The sequence below is a fragment of the Hemicordylus capensis genome, chromosome 1 (assembly GCF_027244095.1).
Source record: "Hemicordylus capensis ecotype Gifberg chromosome 1, rHemCap1.1.pri, whole genome shotgun sequence".
Lineage (NCBI taxonomy): Eukaryota > Metazoa > Chordata > Lepidosauria > Squamata > Cordylidae > Hemicordylus > Hemicordylus capensis.
The window spans coordinates 271568938-271588713 of record NC_069657.1 but is presented as its reverse complement, the minus strand read 5'-3'; the positions used below and the strand labels follow the sequence as shown (position 1 = coordinate 271588713).

Here is a 19776-nt window from a genome sequence, read left to right as displayed (position 1 = left end):
TTAGGCAGTAAAATGTGATTAAAATCTATGGAATAAAGAAGTTTAAAGAACATAGACAGGAAAAATGCTTAGTGGATAAAAATGTCCTTTTCTTAGCAATATTCAGCTTTGGTCAATGCATTTATAGCTTTACAGCACAATCCTATGCATGCTTACTTGGAAGTAAGTCCCACTATGATCAATGAGGCTTCCTCCCAGTTAAGTGTGAATAGGATTGTAGCCTTAGTCTTACTATTGTTGACACAGTTGTTATTGCTGTTATTTAGTTACTCTGTAGCTGCCACTAAAAAGTTATGTGTACCATTTGTCTAAAGATCACACTTTTTTTCTTGGTCTTCCCTCCTTTTCCTCAGCAGCTATCCTTGAGAGTTCTCACTGTACCTTAGGTGAGGTTGTGAGGAGAAATGCTTATGTTGAGGAGGAGTTAATGAAGCACACAGGAGCGGAGGAAGGCTGGTGGCACTTGTGTTCGGCTGCTACCGCGGCCCCCTGGCCCCGCCCTTGACATCTGACATCAGACACAGGGGGCTGGATAGCCATGCCCCCATGTCTGATGTCAGGCATGGGGGTGTGGTCTTCCTCCCAAACGGGGCCGTGCGGCCCCGTTTGGAAGGGAGATCAGCCTGCGCTGCATTGGGCAGCGTGGGCCAGAGCGACTTTCCCGTCCTTTAAAGGCAGGGAGAGCCATTCTGGCCATGCTGCCAATGCAGCACGGGCCAATCTTCCTCTCAAATAGGGCCGTGCAGCCCCATTTGGGAGGGAGATCGGCCCTGCTGCGTTGGTAGCGAGGCAAGGAACAGCTCTCCCTGCCTTTAAAAGGAAGAGAAACTCACTCCGGCCATGCTGCCAATGCAGGGCGGGCTGATTTCAGTCCCAAACTGGGCTGCGTGGCCCCATTTGGGAGCAAAATAACCCCACCCCCCGCGTCTGGTGTCAGACATGGGGGCGTGTCTGAGGCCACGAGGCATGGCCCCGGGGGGGGGGTGTCTTTGAACCCATTCGACCAACGGTGGCTCTGCCCCTGGAAGCACACCAGGTTTGCATCTGCCAGCATTACATCTGAATGCTGAATTGCAGGCTGTGCTTGCTGTAATGGGAGTTGAAGGTAGAAGCTCCTCCCTCTCTCTGGCTGTGGCTGGCTGTTTAAGCTGTCCTTCATGCCAGAAGGAAGCCCACACAGCCAGTTCCCCCTCCTCCCTGCAGTCTCCCGGACTGCAGTCCAGTTCCTGTCCATTTTGTCAGAATGTGGATAAATCAGCATGTTGGCAGGGGAAGGGTGGAGCAGCTGGCCCGTTGGACCCTCAGTCCTGCATTACATGTGAATGTGGCCAGAGATTCCTTATCATGGTGTAGTCTGGTCTCCCTGCACCCTTGTTCTTGAGGTCAAGCAGCCTGATTCAGTTAACAGAGGATCTGATAAGGTTCCTATAATACACCTGATTGTCTTCTGGCACCCTCAAACCCATCTAAAATGATGGGCATTGTGCTAGTAAAATGTTAAATGATAATTTAAGGAAAGCCACATTGGCTAATTTCAGCTTTGCCTACCTGAGTTCGGTAGAAAATCTTGCTCTGGAGTGCATCAGAGTCCAGATCGAGAAGAAAGCCAAGAGTGCCCGCTGAAGAAGATACTGTTGTATCAATTTTTGAGCTGGTAGCCTTATAACGCACTTGAGCATCAGTAAAGGTTGGGCTGGTGACATCCACAGACAGTGTGTACTCAATGAATCTAAAGCAACCATAATTCAACCAGAGAACAAATACATTAATCACCAGCATTTAAAAGCACAACTGCCATTTAAAATAACTGCGTATTAAAGAAGGCTTATTGACGCTATTCACAACCATTACATGGCTACACTAAGCAAAACAGATGACCGACATATGTCGACTCTAGGTTGTTAAAAAAGCTGGGTGGAAGAGACTCCATGTTTAATTTAAAAGAATTAAAACCTAAAATTAGTTGAACATGCATGTGAATACCAGCGCAACTTCAGAGTATTCCCAATTGACTCTGTAGCTTTCACTCATCCAGGCCTCAGCCTTACAGCACACAATTAATTAATTAATAGATTTATAATCCATCTTTTGACTAACGTTCCCTAAAGCCCTCACAAAAGACAACATAAAATAGTCACATCGTAAAATATTAAAACAGAACCAACATCAAAATAGTGCATGACAGGATGCAACATTTCAAACAGGCACTTCAAAAGCCTGTCAGAAAAGAAAAGTTGATACAGCCTAATTAAGTGATTCTGATGTATTTCCATTGGATCTCATAGTGAAGGGGGCACTACCAAAAAGACTGTGCTGCCAGCTGTGATGTAATCTGGTGGTGGCTCCCCCTAAAGGCTACATTTCCAGATCTCAAAGAAGAGGGAGGCACATATGATACAACATGCCCCTTCAGATATACCTTCTTCAAAGGTAATCTCTCCCCACAGCCTTGATTTGCTCCTGTGCACACTAGGTAACAGGGCAACCCCGAGCACACATTTTATAGTGTAGATCAGTGGTTTGCCAACTTGTAGGCCTCCAGATGTTGCTGGACTACAACTCCCATCATCCCCAGCTACAATAAACTGTAGATGGGATGATGGGAGTTGTAGTTCAGCAACATCTGGAGGCCCCCAGGTTGGGAACCACTCATGTAGATCATTGAATTAGGATACCATGCAACTAGTGTATAGTTCATTATTTGAGTTACTGATTTATTGACAATATTTACCTGTTTCTTTGAGCAGAAAAAAGTCCTCTAAAATCTGCACTCAGGTCACGATGTGCAAAGGTGCCGAGAGTATCTGAACTGAAGCGGCCACCATCATACTTGAAAGTGCTCACAGCTACAACAAAAAGTTACACATGGGTAAAATAAGAAACAGAAGGTAACGTGGGTAGAATTAAAAAAACACCAAAAAACCCCCCACAAAACAACCCAGACTGCATTCAGAGCTGAGGTCTCTGACATAATTTACTCAAGATTTTGCATTGTGTTAGTAAGCCTTATGCTAGAAATCTGCACTTTTGCTTTTGTGTGTGTGTGTGGGGGGGGGGGCATTGGTTTCTGAGGTTTTAAAAAAGCTGCTGTAACTATTGTAAAATCTGGTATACTGTGTTATATATTGTGCACTGGTGTTTGTGTGCAGGCAGGGGCAAATTTAGATTACTTCTTCCCCCAAAGTACTCTGTGCCACTCAAAAACATCATTTTTTCTAAACGTTAATGCTCCTGCCCCCTCGCAGTCTAAAGGAATTAATAGTATGGGCAATAAAAGAGGCCAAATGAAATCAAAGTGACATTGTAAACAGCATCAGTTTAAGGAGAATAACTCATTTTAATGTTCCCTTTTAGTAAAACTTCAATCCCAAACTGAAATGATGAATTTGAAAAAGTTCATCTTACCATCTAGGTCATACTCCAGAAACTGCAGTGGTGAATTTGCCGTAAAATCAATGGAATGTTCGAGAGCGCTCTGGTTGGACTTGAAGGCTGTGTTCCAGACGACACTGTATACTGGGGAACCAACTCCGAAAGAAAGTGCCAAAGTTCCAAATTTGGGAAGGTAAATTCCAGCGGGCAAAGCAATTTTAAAAGCCGGGATTTCAATCTGCTGCTCAGGAATTGTAATCGTGGGCAGATCAAAGTCAGCTATTCTGTTGACAGCAGCATTCAGATCCACCATCATATTACCGAGAGAAAAGGTCTTTGGAAGAGTAAACTGAGATACAGTTAGTAGATACTCGGGTACAGTCAGCTCAATGTAAGGAATTTTATATTCTTCCAAGTTAATGTAATTGGTTATCACATCTAATTGAGGAAACTTTATTTTTGGCAGAGCGGGCAATCCAATGTCAAACGGTGTCGTGCTCAGCCTTTCAGGGACTTTTATCTTACGTAGGTCAATGGTATAAGATGGCACTTCAAGAGTTGTAAAAGGAACACTGAATGCTGGAGTTGTGACAAAAGGATTTATAACTTTCAGGTGAGTTCCAGGAATTGCGAATGTAAATCCATCAGCCTGTTGAATCACATCTATAGGGATAAAGTATCCATCCTCATTTTTTGTGTATACTATGGCTGTTGATGCATTTAGGTATTGCCTCTGTGCAGGACTGGTGGTAAGATCTAATTTCAAGATGTCCCATAAGCTCCTGTCATAAACTGGTAGCACAATGTACCTGAGGAAATCCATATGTCCTCCCAAAGACCCTGAGAGATCAAACCGAGCTTCTGTTTTGCCATTTGCTAACTGAAAATTATGTCCAAGGTACAGAGAGAGAATTTCACCTTCAGCCTTCCAAACAACTTTCTGATTTTCAGTATTGGCAGTCATTAAAAAGGCTTGGTTAACTGAAGTCTTACCCAAAATGTTATTTGGCCGTGAAATTTGTATCTGAGCAGCTGCTGACATGCTTCCAGGAGCTAGTTCCAAATTTACTTTGAAGTTCTCATTTCCATGAGTTCTCAGAAGTGGATAATAGTCTAGACTCATTTCTTCATTGTGGTCCCATACTGCATAAACACGACGAGTAGATGCTTCAATAGCAACATTTTCTTTCATGTCAAAGCTCCAGATTTTATCAACTTTAGAACTAATTTCATACTTGACTGAGGAGCGAGCACCATTAGAATTTAGGTAGGCATTTGCTTCATGAGCCAGCTTTCCAGAAAATGGTTTCACTTTGTGATATACTCCATTGATGAAACCGTTGGTTGAAGTATCTACAGAAATGTGAGATGTAATGCTTTCCAGAGTGACCTTGTGGACAACTGCTCCTTTACCATTCATGTCGTAAGAGGGAATATCAAAAACATAGTTTAGATTAATAGCTGAGGAGATGATAGGTTTGGATTTTGTGTTTCCCTTAAGCTCCTGCTCAAATTTTGCTGTTAAGACTGGCGTACTAAGTTTTGCTGCTGTTGTAACTAAAGCTTCTATATTTCTCCTTGTGAGACTGATAGTGCTGTCATGGTTTCCCTCTATAAACTTATTGTTCAGAGATAAGGCAGTTGCTAGCTTCAACCCCCTCTTTCTTGTGAGACTGGTTGTTCCATCCAATTTGTACTGCAGCGCATCAATCACGGAAGTGGAAGATGAACTCAAGCGAGCGATGATGTCAGATTGGTTGAAAAACCCAGCACTTGTGCTTAAGGTAATCACACTTGATTTGAATGAAAAGTCATAGGTAATATTTCCCAAGGCTGGAATGTAGATTCTGGGTGTGTGTGCTCGATAGCTTGGAAGCTTAAGTGTCTGTAGACCTTGGGGAACATGAAGGACTGGTAGCTCCAATGATGGGAGAACTAACGTATAGGATGGCACTGAAAACCCTACAAGTGGGACAGTGAAACTTGGGGTACTCATTTCTTTTGGGATTACATAGCCAAAAGCTGGGAGCTCAGCAGTAAAAGGAGAGACCTCAATGTTTACTAGAGGAATGGTATATCCTGGAATCCTGAAGGTCTGTGGGAGCCTGCTTACTGAAGAATCCACTTTGTATTTATGAAACTTGGTCTTTGCTTGATTATAGGACTCTGTGAGGAAAGCTAAGGTGTTGTCCCTACCTCTCTCAAAATGCCGGTTGAAGGATGAAATATAGTTATTGAGTGCTGTTTGCAATCCATCTAAAGGTATTTTAAATGAATGCATATCTTTGTTCTTCTTGTACTGAGCTTTCAGGTTCAAATCAAATGATTGCTTTGTAGTCTTCAATAAATTTTTCAGCCCTGTTTCCTCCCACAGTGAGTATTCTTGGACCTGGGGTGTATTGATGCCAATGTAAGGGATGGAATGTGCAGGAAATGAAAGAGGTACATTTAGGAAATCCAAATTAGCATCACCATTCATAGACACAGACGCTTCAATGCTTTCTTCATTGTTACCAGCAGACATGTTATGGCCATATCTGTATTGGTTAAATCTGCCCTCAGCTACCCAGCTGACTTGTTGAGTGGAGGGATTCAGCACCAGGCCATAGTTATTTAGGAAGTCAATTTTGCCAACTAATGTCAGCGGGAAGCTGATTTTTACATTCCCTTCATTATTTGTTGATACAGTCATTTCAAAGGGCTGCACCAAGAAGGCCACTTGGTTATTTATCATTCCAGAGATGCGCCCATTCATCTTTGCATTGTGTGTGCTCCTTAGCTCTGTTTTCAGCTCTGCAAGATTAGTTGTGCTTAGTATATTTAAAATACTATGTCCCAGTTGTGGAGATTCCACTGTAGACTCAACCTGAAATCTTGAAAAACTTGGTAAACTATATTCGTATGCCAGCCTTTGGTTGACTTTCAAGTACTTATCATTTATCCTGTTTTCAGCCACAATTGCAGCTACAGAACCTCCTAGGCTGAAACTGATGCTTGAGTCATGGATTCCTTCACCAGAGTAGTCAAGAGCAGCCCATTTCCAGTTGCCTTTACCCATGGACGTAAGTGATACATGTCCTGCTTCTAACTGTGTCTTCATGTCATTGCTTAGATCAGCTTGGCTGGTGAAATAGATATTTGGAATATTTAACCTGTGTGTGTATGTTGTCTTGCTCTCCATGGAAATCTTTTTCTGCAGATTGACAGTCAACTTATTGTGCAGTTCTACAGCATTCCTTGCAGTACGGAAGCTTGATGTAGTTTCAGCATTACCTTGAACAGAAGTCCCCAAAAATGTGATTTCACCTGTATGATCAGCTTTAAGGTACTCGTGGGAGAATGCCAGGCTCTCTCTTAGGATTAGTTGCTGCATCTCAGGAGCTAAGAGGCGTGCATCTGCAGTCATGGTGAAAGCCAGATAGCTGAATTTGGATGTTGCTATTGCTGAAGCAGAGGCCACAAATTCTGGGCTATGTACAAAAGCTGTTATGTTTTGAAAACCAGCATTTGTAGCCAGTGTGAAGAAGGGAGAGGCTACTCTGAAAGCACCAGATAGTTTTCCAAATGTAGGGACAGTCACAGAGTGTGGAATACGTGGCAGCTGGAATTCTGGTATCTGAATATCCGGGAACTGGAATTCATTGAGATTTAGCTTTGGGATCAATAATTCAGGAATTTGAAGCTCAGGCAAATTCATTTCTGGGAAAGAAAAGTCAGAAAAAGACATATCTTTTATCCTTAGATCTTTGAAATACAAATCAGCTGTTGGCAACTGAAAGTCACTATACAAGATTTGATCTATTGTCTTCACAATCTTCAGTTTGATTTCATTCAAATCAATAGTATAGGAAGGAACCGTATAGGTATTTAAAATGGTAAACTCAGGAGTAGTAAATCTGATTGGAATTCTGATGTCTTTTAAAGTCTTGATGTTTACCTGGTAAGAAGGGACACGCAGGTCAGTTAGTGGAATAATAAAATCTGGAGTTTGAAATGTTGCTTCCCGTAGGGCCCGGAGGCTGACTTCAAAGGCAGGTATGTTGATTAAGCCTGCTCTAATTTCAGGAACTGTAAAACCGGTTTCAACACACTGGTTCAAAAAATCAGCCACATGTTCTATGTCATATTGCTCAGCCAGAAGAGTGATCTTTTTCATGGCAGTGTCCCAATGTTGAACTATAAAGGTGATTACATTATTGTACAACTGGCTTGCCTTTTCCAGATATCTCTGGCATTCATTTTGGATGTTCATTTGATAAATTCTATCACGTACATCTCCCAGATAATCACACACCTTAGTTCTCAGTTCACTTAGTGCAGTAGAACTTAGGAGATCTTTGAACCAGTCAACTAGTACGGCAAGTCTAGTCTCTCTTAATTTTGCTATGTATTGAGAAACCACAGTGTTAACCTCTTTTATATATTGTTTTGCAGCTTCCATTTTCTGTGGTAGCTCTAAGGCTCTGATTTCTTCATTGATGTTCTGTGTTATGTCTCTGATTTTATTGTTTGTTTGATCTACGAACTTGTTGTAATCAAAAGACCTCAGCTTCTTGATAACCATATCGAGAAAGTTGTTGACTTCGTCTACTAGATTTTTGTAATCAAACATTTGGAGCCGCTTGACAGCATCATCAATGAACTTCAGGATTTGAATGAAGGGTGATTTTATGTCAAGTTTTCTCAATAAAAGGGTTACTTTCTGGACTGTTTCTTTGATTTTTTGTTGATTATACAACTCTGCCATCTTGTCCATTAGAAATTTAGCCTGCTGATCAATTTTATAATTTACAATAAGTTCACGCACTTTGTCTTGGAATGCATTGATCTTCTCAGACACTTCATAGTCCTCTATGAAATTCAGAAGAATATCTTGGATATACTCAAGGATTTGGTTCAGCTTTTGAACAGGAAAGGACACTTTTAGTTTCTCTATAAGGGTTCTGATGTCAATTGTCTCCACCTGCATCTTCAAATTTTCTGCAATTTGTTGGGCATCTATACTCTCAATCTGCCTCTTCAGCTGATCTAGTATTTTTTGCACCCGAGCTTTGATATTGTACTCTGCATCCATATTTTGAACCCAAGCTGCGGCACTGCTTCCTACATTGCTAAGGTCATACTGAGAGATAGTAGACTGCAGTTGTTGAATAGTGTTAATCATTTGCACACTTATTTCATATTGTCTGTCTATAGCTTTCATTTTTGCAACAATTTGCTCAATAAGCTGTACAATAGCTGCTCTCAAGTCGTACTGTTCATAATTCTCTTTGATATATCTTTCAGCTTTTACTAGAAATGTCTGCAGCTGAGAGAAAGCTTCTTGAAGATTAGTTCTGGCATTTTCCAAAGCAAGCTGGAAGTCTTCCACTGTTATGCTATAGTCCTTTGTGAAAGCATCTAGTTTCTCTTTTAGACTGTCCACTTTACTTTTCAAATTAAAAGAATTCATATAGTCGTTAACTTGCTGAGGGAGTTTATCTAAAGATGCCCTGTATTTTCTCACATACTGATCTATATTTACACTCTTCAGGTTCTTCTGAATAGATTTCAGTGCAGTTAAGATGGAATTCCTGATCTGCTCGTAATAAGCTGGTAGTTTTTCCAAGAAGGGCAGGTTGATAACATGCACATCCTTGTTCTTATCATACTGCACTGAAAGAGAAAGGCCAAACTCTTGTGGCTGGGTGACACTTTCCCTTAGACCTAATGTGTCAATGAGATTGATTCTTTTAGCATTTGTGAATGGTACACTTATAGGGAAGTCCAGCAGAGAAAGATCTGCTAACGTTTGTCCACTTAGCTCCACTCCAATTTTGTCAGCATTGTTAACAGCACCAAGATCTTGTGTGTACACATTGTTGTTCAGTTGGCTCTTCAATTTCCAGGTAGTCGTTTGTTCAGATGGAGTAAAAAGGACATTGACTTTGTTATCAAGTAAGGTATTGTATATTTTTCCAGAATTTAGGTTGTGGCCAGTAGAACCCCGATAGTCATGGGAAAATGTGAAAGCAAGAGGTTCTACTTTCAGGAGGAATTTGCTGTACAGCTGTCCTGTCTGCTCTCCCAGGACCAAGAGTCTTCCATTACCATTAGTGTGCATGTCGACGGTGACAGTAAATGGGGCTACAAGTGATCGTATTGCATTGGAAAATCGTAGAGATTTTGATTCACAGTTTGTGTTGATGGCAATGGAAGAGGAGAGTCCCGCAACATCCAAGTTTACTCTGTGAGTAAGGGCTGTACCTTGAACATTTGCTAATGTGTCTGTCTTAAATTTTGCAGCCAGATCTGCATAGGTGAAGGTGTAGGTATGCTTCACTTCATCACCTCTATAAGCACCTTTCACATTGCCATCCAGATTTATCTTAAGAGGCTCGAGCTGCAACTGAACTTTGTTGTTTACATCAGCACTGCCATATTTTAGATCATTGTTCACATCGACTATGATAGAATAGGGTTGCAGCTGGAAGCCGAAATGATGTTTGTGGAACTTATCTGGGTTGATGGTGTGGTCTAAATTTGAAATGTAAGTTAAAGCCAACCCAACAATGTTCAGGTCATGAGTGTGCTCAAGGCTCATTTCTTTGTATGAGCCCATCAAGCTATTTGAAAACTTGAGGCCTTCTCTGTTCACTCTGAAGTTTAAGGTGTTCTTGCTGTCCACATCAAAAATGCTGCCCTGATATACACTTCCAAGGGTTATTTCTGTGAGAGCCACTCTTCCATCCCAGTTGAATTTGGCATTGTGCTTCCCATAGTGTCCATTAGCATTAATCACCATGGTGGCTCCCGAGGTACTGATCTCAGTATTCATTTTACTCTCCAGCGTAAGGGGGCTAAATTGCAGATTTGTTGTTGCACTGCTGGCCAGTCCGTTCTGGTTAATACTTAATGTGGACTTGTGTGCTGCTCTGTTTCTTTCACCACTCACAGACACTTCGGCATTGAGCTCAACACCTCGGCTATTCACAGAGCCCAAAAGCACGGTATAGTATCGGCTGTGTATGTAAGTAGCCTGGTACTCAGAGCGAAGAGCAGCCTCTTTTTCAGCCACAGTCAATTCCAACTTGTTGAGAGCTACAAAGTTTCCATGGCGTCCATCTGTCTCTGATGTCAACTTCAGTTGAGTGTTTTCATACTTCAAGGAAGCAGTGTTAGTCAGAAAGCCATTCTGTACATTTGAGATTGACGAGATTGTCCATGCATCATTAGTAAATCGGCCAGTCATTTGGTTAGTGGCCTGAAGCAAGGAAGAGTCAAACTTCAGATCGGATTCCCCTGCTAGCACCAGGCTGTCTGTATCAAAGGTGCTTTGCAATGTGTATGTGGTTTTAGCAAAGGCTGAAGCGACTTTCAACTGCCCTTCCAAGCGGACATTTTCAGTGACCAGGTTGTTGCTGAATTTGGCATCCTCGCCAGCCGATAAAGAAAACTGAGCTCCCAGGGGGCTGGAGGTCACAAGTGAAATGGTATTTTTGACACTAGGACTGGGTCCAAATTTGTTTACTTTGCTGAATTTAAAGGTTGACTCGAGGAAGCTGTGTTGCAGTGAGTTTTCATAATCACAGGTGAATGAATTCTGATCCAATTTTGCTGTTCCTTGACCTGAGATGAAAAGGGAAAAATAAAATTATAAAAAGCTTTATGAAAACATTAACTAACTTGTGCTACTGTGAATTTTGAATTACTTCACACACACCTTTCTTCATTCATACAACCAGCAAACTAAAGTGCTTGCATTTCAGGAAGTGGCAGCTTCATCTTGCCATTGTCCACTTGGAAGGAAATTCCACTTTGTTCAATGGGAGTTACTCCCAAGTAAATGTGTACAGGATTGACCTGAACGGGGCTTAAAACCTACAGCAGGTAGAACCAAGTATTTGGACTGGATCCAGAAGCTGGGATAACCAGCCAAGTAGACAAATTTGTAGATGACACTAAACTACTTAGGGCAGTAAAATCCAAAACAGATTGTGAGGAGTTCCAGAACGATCTTTCCAAACTGGGTGAGTGGGTGACAAAATGGCAAATGTGGTTCAATGTGAGCACGTGTAGAGTGATGTGTATTGGGGCAAAAAATCCCAACTTCACATATACACTGATGGGATCTGGGCTGTCGGTGACTGACCTTGGGGTCGTGGTGGACAGCTGAGTGTCAACTCAGTGTGTGGCAGTTTTGAAAAAGGCAACTTCCATACTAGGAATAATTAGGAAGGGGATTGAAAATAAAAATGCTAATTTTATAATGCCCTTATACAAATATATGGTGCAGCCACATTTGGAGTACTGTGTATGGTTCTGGTCACCATACCTCAAAAAGGACATTAGAGAACTGGGGAAGGTGCAGAAGAGGGCAACCAAGACGATCGGGAGCCTGGAGCACCCTCCTTATGAGGCAAGGCTATAGCATCTGGGGCTTTTACGTTTGGAAAAGAGGCAATTACATGGAGACATGATAGATGTGTATAAAATTATGCGTGGAGTAGAGAGAATGGACAGAGATAATTTTTTCTCCCTCTCTCACATTAGAACCAGGGGTCATCCCATGAAACTGAAGATCGGGAAATTTAGGATCAACAAAAGGAAGTACTTTTTCACACAGCACATAATTCATCTTATAGAATTCTCTACCACAAGATGTGGTGATAGCCACTAGTTTGGATGGCTTTAAAAGGGGCTTAGACAAATTAATGGCTACTAGTCTGGTGGCTATAGGCCACCTCCAGCCTCAGAGGCAGGATGCATCTAAATACCAGTTGCAGGAGAGCAAACAGCAGGAGAGAGGGCATGCCCTCATCTCTTGCTTGTGGCCTTCTCAGAGGCATCTGGTGGGCCACTGTGTGAAACAGGATGCTGGACTAGATAGGCCTTGGGCCTGATCCAGCAGGGCTGTTCTTATAATTATCTCATCATAACCATCTTGTGAACTGGACAGAAATTCAGCTTACATTCAAGGACTGGGTTTGTGAGGCTGTAGATTAGCCTGGAGTAGTCACAGAAGGGAGACACTTCCACAGAACCACTTCTCTGCTATAGCATTTATTTCCTTAAAAATAAACCTTTTTTGCTTGTTTGGCTGTCAATCAAGGAGGCTGATTTTATACACACACACACACACGAAAAGCGGCAAATAAATAAATAAATAAATGCTTTTAAGATAAAGGAGAAAGACAAGTAACAGCATGCAGCAGTGGTAAAGAAATATATTCTATAGTAAATATTTTTGTAGTACTACTACTAGTAGTAGTAGCAGCAGCAGCAGTTTTAGTAGTAGTATATTCTGTTAGAGAGCTGAGCCACTGTGGTACAGGGGATAATAAGCAGGATTTGCATAGGGGATTCAACTCTGCCCTCAGCAGCTGACTCAGTGGGTAGACTGTGGCAGGCAAGCAGTGATGCAAAAACTGGGGGGAGGAGAAGCACCACTAGTTTGGAAGAGATGAAGGAAAATAACTTCAGTAAGACAAATACGACTGTAAATCAGGGAAGGCAGTCTTGGCTGTCCAGCTATTGTTGAACTAAAACTCTCATCATCCCTGCCACAATTTTATTGTGGCTGAGGTGATGGGAGTTGTAGTTGAAAAATAGCTGGAGGCCAAGGTTGCCTACCCCTGCTCTAATCAAACGTTTGGGAGACACTGCCAATTGCCTTTGAAGAAGAATGAAATACTCAAAATGTGTCAGGCATTTTCGGAGTTATCCCAATAAAGAGTAGTTGGAATCCAGACTAATGCTGCGCTAATGCGTAACATGTCACACTAGCCAGTTGAGCTAAGGAAGGAGCTTGCATTCCAGACTAGCATCACACCTGTGCAACAAGGTGCACAACCTGTGGCAGAATGAGATGCCCACTTTTCCACTATCCTTGTCACACAAGCACACCTTTGAGTACCTACATGACCTTCTTGTGTGCGCACATCTTTCTTGCGCAAGTGCAGCATTAGCTGGATATCGGCCATTTCCCCCCTGCAGCTTGGATCTTTCCCTCCTGTTTCCCACAGGCTATTAGACTCTCTCTGTGTAATAATGACCCTTCTCCTTCACTGTCATTCGAAGGGAACTCTGTTAACTTTTTCAGTTGGGGGGGGGAGAGATTTGGTGACGTACTTCTAAGAGAATATTCTGAGTGACAGGAAAACATTTTGCTGCTGTGCAAGCACATCATTAATGGTGATGCCCTTATACTTATTCTTAGGTACTTATTGACCCAGTGCTTCCATTTGCAAGAAATTCTTACCTTGGACATTGTAGGAAAGGAGCTCCACAACAGAGTCAGCTCTCATGTAGTAGTTTGTATTCAGGCGGTATGCATCTCTCGTGGTATTGGCCAGGGAGTAGGCAGCTGACCAATTGTAGTAATTGCTGTAGACATTGGAAGAGAAGTCGAGAGTTCCCAGCAAAGGCACCCGGAGTGTGTAGGACTCTGGGATGGTGAATGGTGGAAGCCTGTATTCTTGTGATGGCATGTTAACTCCCAGTGTTTGCATTACCAATGGAGGTGTTCTTACAGTCTTAGGCACTTGCATGTCATTGGATGATCTGCCACCAAATGGCAGAGGGATAGTAATGGAAGTACTTTCCTTGTTCCAAATGTATTTAATCTGGCCATCACTGCAATACAAAATTAGTCATAGTTAAGAACGTGATGCTCACAAGAGAATAATTTGCGCAGTTTGCTTATACAACATGCACTTGCTTCAGTACGCAGCAGACAAAAAACAATAACTGCATGGCAATGAATACAGCTAAAGCTTGAAAGTAAGTCCCACTGAAACCAATAACACTTTTTGCTCAAGGAAGATATAACAAGGAACCAGCTGTTTGGTTTATCCTGGTGTCCTCTTGAATTAAAATTTGAATCAATGCATTCAGTAGAAGATCAGTGCGTCAAATTATTTTCAAGGTGACAAATGGCTTCTGCCAGCATCTAATCAAACACACTCTAAGGATTTCTCATCTTTTGCTTTACCTTCGCAAGAAAAGTTCCTCGGGAATGGACAGATCCAGTCTTGGAAAATTTAGCTCCGAAAGCCCACTTAATTTATCCTGCAGACGTTGGGCATAAGGAATATTCCTAGAGGTCTGTTGTAGCCAAGTATTAGCTGCCTGCAAAATCAGAGTATATACTTCAATGAATAAAAGTACAAGGGTCTTATGATCACTGAAATGAACAAGTCCATCATCCCCATCCGTCTGACTGGGGTGAAGTACCAAGGCACTTGGGAAGTGGCCTAGTCAGGTCCACATTCAACCATCTCTTATTTAGTATTCACATTACCCTGGCTGTGTTGGAGCTGCAGAAGAACCTCTTCTCTGCTGGAGTTGTGTGATCAGCTTTAGATTACTGGGGAAGAGCTAAAATTTTAGCTCTCCTCCATGCCAGCATCAGCCCTACTAGGGGAACCTGGGTTATCACCAGCATAGGGAAGCGCTATGATATGTTCTCCTTATGCATAATCTAATGCATCCTGTTACCTTGGAAGTATAGGGCAAAAAACCTACACTGCTGTGGCTCCCACCATGCCAAACATAGTGCTTCCAGCCCATGAATCATGCTCTCCCCCCTACCCCTGGAGGTAATAGTCCTTTCCCACAGATACCTGTAGAACACATGCATAGGCATATGAATACTTGTTGAACACATATCTATTGAATATATGTCAAACACATAGGCATCTGCGTGTCATGACTTGGCCACACAGATGGCCAGTGTGCATGCATGGCGGCCTCAAAAATGGCCGCTGCCAGCATGAAGAGGCCAGTACAGGCCAAACACGGACTAAAACAGCCTGAACCAGGCCGATTAGAGACGGGGGGGAGGCCAGTGGGAGGAGGGGAAATTGCTGGAGACCCCCCTCCCTGTGGCTGCGGCAGTGACCCTCGGAAGTGGTGAGTTGTTAAAAAAAATGTGTTGTTGTTAGAACCCCCGGACCGGCCGTGTGTGTGTGTGTTCGGCTCAAGTTCAAGAAACATAGCCCTCGAGCCAGCCAAGTTCATTGTCGGACCAGCTCAAACTCGAGTTGGTTTGCACATCCCTAGCCTTCCATTCACCTCATCAAATGCTACTGGGTTTAATGTTAAATCTACTCATGTTGACGATGTCCTAATACAAGTAGTTCTCACTAGAATCCTCTACATATACATGCATGACAATTTGTCTTGATCATAATTAAGAATGGTTTGTAGGCTGCTTTATGAGAGATATGCCCACTTACAGTTAAAAAATTTGAAACAATATGTCGGAGTGTCATATCTGTATTGGTTACTTGGTGATCCAGCAGTTCATTGACACGAGTCTGCAAAGCCTCTGAAAAATCTGAAAAATCTACAGGTAAGTTGTTGGACATTTTCTTTAGGGCAGCGCTTGTGCCTGAATTCCACTGCACTTCAGCTTTCTCATTATCTAGAAATAATGACAAATGATAGCATATTATTTTTCATATGGTTTGGTTTACAAAGTGGAAAAAAATCCCTATATAAATCCTGTGCAAACATTTAATCCAGCATGTGGTAGGGGACTGGCATAGAGTCCAATGTCTATATGCCCAAATCACATCATCTGTGATTAGGTAAGGGCTTTAGGCCAGTGGCAGGGCCTATGCTTTGCATGCAGAAGGTTCCAGGTCCAATTCCCGGCATGTCCATGTGGTGGTAGGAAAGACCCCTGTCTGAAGCTCTGGAGAACCACTGCCAATCTATGTAGACCAGGGGTTCTCAACATTGGGTCTCCAGATGTTATTGGACTTCAGCTCCCATAATCCCCAACCAAAGGCCACTGGGGCGGGGGATTATGCGGGCTGAAGTCCAATAGCATCTGGGGACCCAACATTGAGAATCCCTGGTGTAGACAATATTAGCTAGATGGACCAATGGTCTGATTCAATATAAGACAGTTTCACATGTTCTGTACACTTTGAGGCTATTCCTACGATCACTGGAAAGCAGGCTAAGGGAGCTTAGCCCACTTTCCAGGGATCATGAGAACCACTGGGCTCGCAGCCCGCCTAATTTCTCCTCCCCTTAAATGAGGTTAACAGAGCATATGCTCTGTTAACCTCATTTTTCTGCTTGTGTGTTGCTGACGCAGTGCGTGATGACACATGAGTAGACCCCTGACTGGGAGGCCGCAAGCCACGCAGCCCCCAATCCCTGCAGCCCCCGCCGGCACCATGACGGAGCTGGCAGTCATGTGAGTAGCAGGGCTGCCTTTTGATCATCTGCGGGGAGAGTGGTAAGCCCGCTCTCCCTGCAGACCCAGAAGAAGCTCTTCTCACCACCGATCATGAGAAGAGCTTCTTTGTTTTCATGCTGTAAGCGTCACTGGACTTTGGTGACATCCAGAAGGTGGGTCCTGAAGGGGCTGAGGGCAGGGTGCATTTAGTATGCTCCTCATCCTTCACTGCACATTTGATCAAATGACTGACCAAGCTATGTTTGTTTGTTGTTGAGCCTTCATTCTGAGAAATGAGCCTACCATATCTAAAGACAATTTTCTCTGAAACAGAGGAACCATAAGCTGTGGCTGAGGAATCAATCTGAAATGTTATTCCACTGGATGATTGTTGCAGCAATGCTTCCGTTCTAGCTTGAGTCTGTAGGCGAGGAATAGAGATCACAGCTCCCAGCAATGTTTCTCTCCCATCAACATATCTGCAAAGACAAAAAAAGATTACAAACATGATTCTCATTTTTCCATTGGTTTTTATTGCAGATGGACCTTTAGTTTTAACGCTCAAAATGGGAAAAATTGATGACAAAAAAAATTATCTATAAATAATTATTTCCAGGTTCTATTTTTAGAATCTTCTTCAAATTCTATAATAAACAAGGATAAATTATTTCTGGAGAGGAACTTTTTTGGGAGTGTGTGATTTGACCATTTAGTTAGAACTACTATATCTGAGTCATTACCCTATGCGTCCTGTAAGAGTAACTTCGGGGATTTTCTTGTTCTTGATGTCTAAGATAAAGGTGTATGCTTTCCTCTGTTGAGTGGATTCATCAGTAATTCTGAAGTTGGTACCAACATCAATTTTGAAACTGGGAACCTGGAAGTCACTGGTAAAAATCCTTTTATCTCGGTTGTACCTGAAGATCAGTGTAGCTTCGCATTTTTTTGCACCTGAAACATGCAATGGTTACTAAAAGTTTACAAATGGCATTATAGATTGCTACGTATATTCTATATATACACCAACAACCTATTTCTGGGCTAGTTCACACATGCATGTATGTTACTCACTCTCTCTGTCCTTGCTAGCTGGCAGTGGCAAGTGAACTAATGAATGCACTCTTGTGAAAAGCATTGTGTTTGAGTGACTGAGGATGATACAGAAATTCTGCCCATGAGGTCTCTGGTGGCACAATCATACTTTCAGGTCAGCACTCAATGGTGCAGTCATCAAGTAATAAAAATGCACATGAAAATCATTGCTTGGGCTCCAATACACTTATTATACTACAGGGTGATTCAGGTGTAACATGGCAGCCAAGTTAAGCCTGGGTCTGCAGGGCACCCCTGAGGCTTGGAAGTGCAAGTCCCTCACCCGCTTGCCTGCAAGGGCATCTACTTATGATTTAGTTTAGACTAAACCTAGTTCAGTCATAATCTTCTAACCTAACTAATTTACTAACTAATCTGACTTCAGTTTATTCTAACCAAACAGACTGAACTTGGTTTATTGTAATCTATTTACTTGAAATAAACTGTAATCTGCACTCAAAGACTGGAGTGAGTAACAGATAGCAGTTTATTTCAATTAAGTAGGTTAGAATAAAAGGAGTCAGTTGGGACATCATGGCCAATTCTTGGTTTACTCTAATCTAAACTGGAAGTAGATGCTTGTGTAGGAATGGAACTGGGGGAACACATGTTCCTGAGCCTCGGGGCCATTGCACGGAATGAGACTTAATGGTGGTCCCATGCTACGTCTGAACCAGCCTATGTGTCCATTTCATTAAAATAGTTTAAGTTAACAATTATGTATGGCATGATTCTTCAAGGATACCTACTGGCAGGAAAGTAAGGACTTGTATATGGTTGCTACAGATATCTTTGCAGAGAAGAGACTCAGACTGTTTTGCAAATTTTACTTTTTAAAAATTACGGCAATAATTTCATAGCCACTTACCTTCTGCTTGAGCAATGAATTTCAAGGTGTCAACCAAGTCGTTCTCCTCTTTATTTTGTTCATATTCGATACCTGCAGTATATTCTCTGACTTCCCCTGTTGGTTGTATCTCAACTTCAAACCTAAAGTGTCAAAATGGAAAGGTAATCTGTCATTGTAAATAATGAAATATGGCCGTTTTTCTTGTAAAAACAACTACTCATCAGATATTGGGGCTCTCAACTAGAGCTCATTTCATTCGTAGGGTGTGTTTTTTTTTAAGCATTTGACAATGACTCCATCTTAAGGTTAAAATAAGTAAAAAGGGAGGGGTCAGGGAAACACCACAGTATGATTAATCCCTTTATTGTAGGAAAATAGAGAGCATGAAGTGGCACATGTGAGGGGGGGGATTTTTAAAAATAATTGTTATATTCTTTTGAACTTAGAAACAACCCCCAAAGCATACTTGAAATCAAAAAGACATCCTTGAGTTCAAAATACTTGTAATTACATAGAAACAGAAATAGTTTATATTTAAATACAGGAGAACCTCCGTATTTGCAGGGGTTCCATTCTCCACTACTACCACGGATATGGAACCTGCTGATATAGAGGCATTTGGACAATGTAAATGCGGGGTTAAGTTCCCAGAGGTCGGGAACATGGCCAAAAAAGGGTAAAATGGCCCTTTAAATGTGGGGGAAAGTGGTCTGCCATGCGTCACAGGTTCTCTTCCCAGCAGTCCAGCAGTGCCCTCCAATAGTAAAAGAAGTCAGCTGAAAATTGTGATCCCCCAGGTTTTTTTTTTAAAGGAGCCATTTTGAGGCTCCTGATCTCAAAATGGCAGCTAGAAATGACCTCAGAGGTCATTTATGGCCACACCTGACCTGTGGATACACAAGGTTAACCCTTTTTAAGCTGGTCCCCCGCCAGCATATATCAAGGTTGGGTGTAAATTCCTCAACTTTGAATACTTGAAACTGCAGATACTGAGTCCGCAATTAACAAGGTTCTCCTGTATATAATCTGTCTTTCTACTGTCCATCAATGTTTAAGGTGCTCAAACAGAAAACAGCAATGCAATATAAAATACAGTCACACACACACACACACACACAGACACACAGACAGTATGGTCAGAACTACACAAGTTCTGAGATACCAGCATGTAAACACAACATTTACATTGGTCAAATAATGCAATATCTCAAATATTTCAAGTTTCTAGACCTCAAGATGAGGAAAACAGACTTTAAAATGTTTGTATAATGCCTTTTGAACTCCCCAA

The 19776-nt window shown here is 42.1% G+C and overlaps 1 protein-coding gene across 1 annotated transcript in view; it reads right to left on the bottom strand.

Annotated features, from left to right (window-relative positions):
• APOB (apolipoprotein B) overlaps positions 1 to 19776 on the bottom strand; it is a 52210-nt gene that overhangs the window by 3042 nt on the left and 29392 nt on the right. The window contains exons 20-28 of the mRNA XM_053285191.1: positions 18507 to 18628; positions 17287 to 17497; positions 16850 to 17025; positions 15591 to 15778; positions 14345 to 14481; positions 13613 to 13986; positions 3406 to 10980; positions 2732 to 2846; positions 1549 to 1729 (exon numbers count right to left, since the gene is read on the bottom strand). Coding sequence (XP_053141166.1) covers positions 1549 to 1729; positions 2732 to 2846; positions 3406 to 10980; positions 13613 to 13986; positions 14345 to 14481; positions 15591 to 15778; positions 16850 to 17025; positions 17287 to 17497; positions 18507 to 18628 — 9079 coding nt within the window. The remainder of the gene's footprint in view (positions 1 to 1548; positions 1730 to 2731; positions 2847 to 3405; positions 10981 to 13612; positions 13987 to 14344; positions 14482 to 15590; positions 15779 to 16849; positions 17026 to 17286; positions 17498 to 18506; positions 18629 to 19776) is intronic.